Source organism: Leuciscus leuciscus, assembly GCF_965113295.1.
Source record: "Leuciscus leuciscus genome assembly, chromosome: 19".
NCBI classification, from domain to species: domain Eukaryota; kingdom Metazoa; phylum Chordata; class Actinopteri; order Cypriniformes; family Leuciscidae; genus Leuciscus; species Leuciscus leuciscus.
The window spans coordinates 4,079,488-4,084,223 of NC_138743.1; the positions used below are offsets into that span (position 1 = coordinate 4,079,488).

A 4,736-nucleotide genomic window follows, 5' to 3' on the forward strand; every position below is an offset into this window, starting at 1 on the left:
AACAAGAAATCATTAATATGTCAAATTCTGTCCTCATAAAATGTATGCAATTCAAGTGAACAAAAAGTTAAACGTCTCCAACAACAGCTCTCCATGGTGTCCGGGTGTGAAACTATGACCCCACCCTACATCTTGGAGTTGTTGTATGCTTGTCAGGTTCCTAAAACCTCCACAGTGTTGCTATGCCAACCAAAGCTCCTCTCAACCCCAGAGAAGGGGACATGTATGGTCACATGACCCTGCTGTCATTGGGGAAGATGGAGCAGATGTGGATGAGGCCTTACGTCATTGGATGATTAGTCAAGCACAGGCACACAAGACTGAAGTAACAACATGGACTGATGTCAAAGGTCAACAGTTTCAACTTTGATCCCAGATAGACATTTATCTTTACATTGTTGATAATATAGATACTTCAACGACCTGTAAGTGAGAGTCTCAGATGTGACTGGCAAGATAGAGATACGAAAGGAAATCACTTTTCAACAACGTGAAATCCCACAGCTGCACAAGAGGGAAGAGCAACAGCAAGGAGAGAGAGATTTCTGAAAGGTCAGATGACACACACAGACTGTGATATCTCTCTCCTCTTCCTTTTTACCTTCCTGTCTTCATTTCCCTCAACACACAGGCCTTCTGAGATACAGAGAAAGAGAGAGAGGGTCACTAGTAGAAGTGGAAATGGTACATTTGTTACCAGGACAAATATTGGCTAGCTTCCTGTTCAAATGTCATCCTTGTGTAGAGGGGGTCACAAAAGTAATCAGACGCATGACAAGCGTGATGATTGCGTGTTCGTGTACGTGTCTGCTGGCCTGTATATGCTTGACTGACAATGTGTGGTGATGTAAGCTAGAGGCTTCAAGAGTGTTGGATATCCATGCCGACACGGAAAACAAATTGAAAGCATATGACAATGCAGGCCAGTACACCAGTGGTGCTGTAACCTAGTGGTTAGAAGGTGCATGTGAACTATCACCACTGTGCCACTGAGCGGGATACTTTAACCTGAGGTTACTCCAGGGGGGCTCTCCTAGTAAAGTGCACTGATAAATGGCTGAGCAATTCAGAACAATAGTAGGAAAAAAACCCAATATCATTAGGCTTGGTAGGCAAAAAGTTGTATGTCTGAGCCCCACAAGGCTCGATCTATGAACTATCACCATTGTGCCCTTGTGCAAAACTCTTAACCTCAGGTTACAACATAAGGACTGAAAGTGTTTTAAATGTACTGATAAAAGCATCTGATAAATGAGATTGTCATGAACAATGCAGGCCAATACACCAGCAGCCTTGTTTCCCTTGAAATTCCATGAAATATCTGGCCTGGATACCAAATAGTTGTATGTTCGAACCCGACAATCCGTTATAGTATGTATCATGAGGTTACTTCATGGGGATTTTCCTTGCTATAAGTAACTTCATGTAAACATATAGGGACTTAATGTCATGATTTTAAGAATCAGCCACTGAAAACCCCATATCAGTTCACAACTAATCTGAATACTTAGAGCATGTCCTCCTCTACATCCCTGGATAAAAGAGTTTGATAAATTAACATACAAACCAATACCCCAGTAGCCCTGACTACCCTGTAAATTTCCTCTAGAATAGTAGTTAAATATTTGGCATGGTTAACCAATAGCTTGTGGATTCAAACCCACCTAGGTTTGATGCATTGTGCAACTGAGCAGAATAAATATCCCCAGGTTACTCCCATGGGACAATCCCTGTAATAAATGTACAGATAAAAGCAAGGCTGTAATTACATTTGGGGACCAAATACAATAATTTATGAATCAATATCATTGACCACTAATCTGAAAACTGGGGGGACGTGTCCCCTCTCAATGTCCAAATCCCTAACTAAAAACATCTTTACAGAGCAGAACATGTAAGGAAATACCCCCGTGAGAAGTGACTGTGGTCTGTATTTCAGCAGCATGAATAGCGTTAGATGCGATTCAGCACCGCGGACAGCGTTCATCGAGCGGCTGCTGTATGTTTCAGAACCGCGGACAGCGTTCATCGAGCGGCTGCTGTGCGTTTCAGTACCGCGGACAGCGTTCATCGAGCGAACGCTGCATTTCAGAACCGCGGACAGCGTTCATCGAGCGGCTGCTGTGTGTTTCAGAACCGCGGACAGCGTTCATCGAGCGGCTGCTGTGTGTTTCAGAACCGCGGACAGCGTTCATCGAGCGAACGCTGCATTTCAGAACCACGGACACGGACGCTGCTGGTTTCCCTGCTCTACAGTAGTGTGGAGGGGGGAGGTGAAGCGGGGTTTCCCTCAGTGCTGGATGGAGCTCCTCTCTCTCTCTCTCTCTCTCTCTCTCTCTCTCTCTCTCTCTCTCTCTCCCCATCTCTGCACATTACCACCTTCAGCAGCGGATTTCCATGAGAGGGTTATCACATCACACGAAAATCCGTGGCCTTCACGTTCCCCCCCTCCCTCTCTCCCTAAAGCTGTATTATCCTGCCAATTCGGGAGATTTCAAGCACAAAATGCCATCGTTCAGTAACTCGGTGGCTGCATTTGATTTCCTTCCATTTTTGACACAGGAAGGAGATTAATCGCATATTATAAAGCCTTTGCTAGAACATTTCAGTCGTCATAGGCTAGCATCACAGAAAAAATTCCGAATGGAAATCACCGGCGAATGCATGTTTGCATTAACAAGACTGTCATGCAGAGAGGAAACCAGCATTCTGCCCACGATTCACAGCCATCCTTACTAATATCAGCCCACTGCATCCACTGTCTCTGACAGTAAATCACATCTTTATCACCGATGACTATCCGGCCAGGTACAAATAATACATCATTCACTGAATTAAACGTGCTCGTGAAACGCTGTGGTGTGAACATTGAGCTCTTTTTAAAGGTTTAACAAGCGAAAATGAAGAATTCAGTAGATAAAACTCCATTCTCCTGTGAAATTTCATAATGACATCAAAGACACAGATTAACCAGAAGCTGTGCTGCTTTATCGTGCAGGGGGTTGGCAGGTAGATTAATCTCTGGCAAAGAGGGGGAAAGGGCATTAAATCACCGTTGACCAGCAGAGAAACACGCAAACACACACATGCACACACACACACACACACACACACACACACACACACACACACACACACACACTTGGGAAGGAGAGGCACCGCTGGCAAACAGCTGGAAATACGCAGCCGTTTCCCCCAAAAATAAACCACACGATGACATAAAGGATTCTGGCCTTTACCTGTCAAGACGCCGACCCGGATTTGGTGGTCGTGGTTTGTTAAAATCATCCCGTCTGACGCCATATTCAGCACCGCTGTCGCCGCACTGAGAACTCCAGGCAGAGCCGAGAGCCGAGCGCATCGAACTCTGGAGGGGGAATGAGGGAAGCGCGCAGGCCAGAGCAGCAGAGCGAAGATTCAGCGCTCAAATCTCACCGGGAAATCAGCAAAAAACAAACAAATGTTTTTAGAGCTTTACATAATTTCAGAGTTTCTGTAAAACACGCTGTAATTATGCAAACTAAGTTAATTTACATTTGTGGTCAGTAAGATGTTTTTAATACTTTTATTTAGAAGGATGTATTAAAATGATAAAAAGTGACAGTATAGACATTTAGCCTATGTTTTACAAACGATTTCTATTAAACATAAATTATGTTTCTTTGAACTTTCCATTCAGCGAAATTTTTTTTTTTAATATAAATCCAAAAAAATTAAATAAATAACTGAAATAAAAAAACTGTTTTCAATCATTCTTATATTTAAAAACAAAAACAAAAAACGTTACCGACCCTAAACTTTTGATGGTAAAATTTGGTAACACGTTACAATAGAGTCCAATTTGTTACAGTTTTTTTTTTTGTATTAATTGTTGTTAAAGTTAGTTAATAAAAACACAACTGTTTATTATTAGTTCATGTCAGCTCAGGTCTTTTGATTTTAATAATGTATTAAGAAATGTTGAACATTAAGAAATCTTAACAAATAGATACAACCTTGTTGTAAAGTGCTACCATAAATTACTCTTTAGAATTTGAAATTAGTTTTATTACTTTTGTAAATGACTAATTATTAGATTACATTACTGTGTAATTATTAGGTCACAGAACTGTGCTGTTAGAATACATTTTAATAGTCTTTAATAAATTCACAGGCAGATAAAGCTAAACAGAGAGAACAGCTTACAACATATCCCAGATGAGACCCGACAGCAAATAAATAGACACAAAGGACTGAAGTATACCAGCAAATTAGGATAATTACACACACCCGAACTAAATGACAACTAACTCAACAGTGGAAAACGGTGCAAACTAAAAACAAAGTCCGAACTAAGTGAGACTGTGACAATTATATTATATTATATTATATTATATTATATTATATTATATTATATTATATTATATTATATTAAGTTATGTTATTATACATTAAGTCGCTGTTTGGATTTAAACAGGCAAATTCTTAAGAGTCTATGACTGGATCATTATTGCAGTGATTATTATGTTTCTATCATATTATATGTTTGGCAACAGTTCTTCTAACCCTAACTGATGGAGTGTGTAGCTTTTCATTTCTTAAACACCCATGTATGAAGACACATCATGACCATATTCCAGGAGGACAATGTCAAGATTCATCAGACTCAGATTGTGAAGGAATGGTTGTGAGAGAGAATGAAGAATGATTTTCACACATTTCACTCCTCTGAGTCCAGATCTTAAACTCACTGAAAG

General features: G+C 40.6%; 1 protein-coding gene across 6 annotated transcripts in view; it reads right to left on the bottom strand.

Moving 5' to 3' along the window:
* The window catches only part of gphnb (gephyrin b), a 106,436-nt gene extending 103,076 nt beyond the window's left edge, over nucleotides 1–3,360 (bottom strand). For 5 of the 6 annotated variants that reach the window (XM_082147170.1, XM_082147169.1, XM_082147168.1 and 2 more), the window contains exon 1: nucleotides 3,240–3,360. In XM_082147170.1, the coding sequence (XP_082003296.1) occupies nucleotides 3,240–3,303 (64 nt within the window). In that variant the 5' untranslated portion in view covers nucleotides 3,304–3,360. The remainder of the gene's footprint in view (nucleotides 1–3,239) is intronic. The other variant, XM_082147165.1, reaches the window with a different exon arrangement.
* Between the last annotated feature and the right edge of the window lie 1,376 nt (nucleotides 3,361–4,736).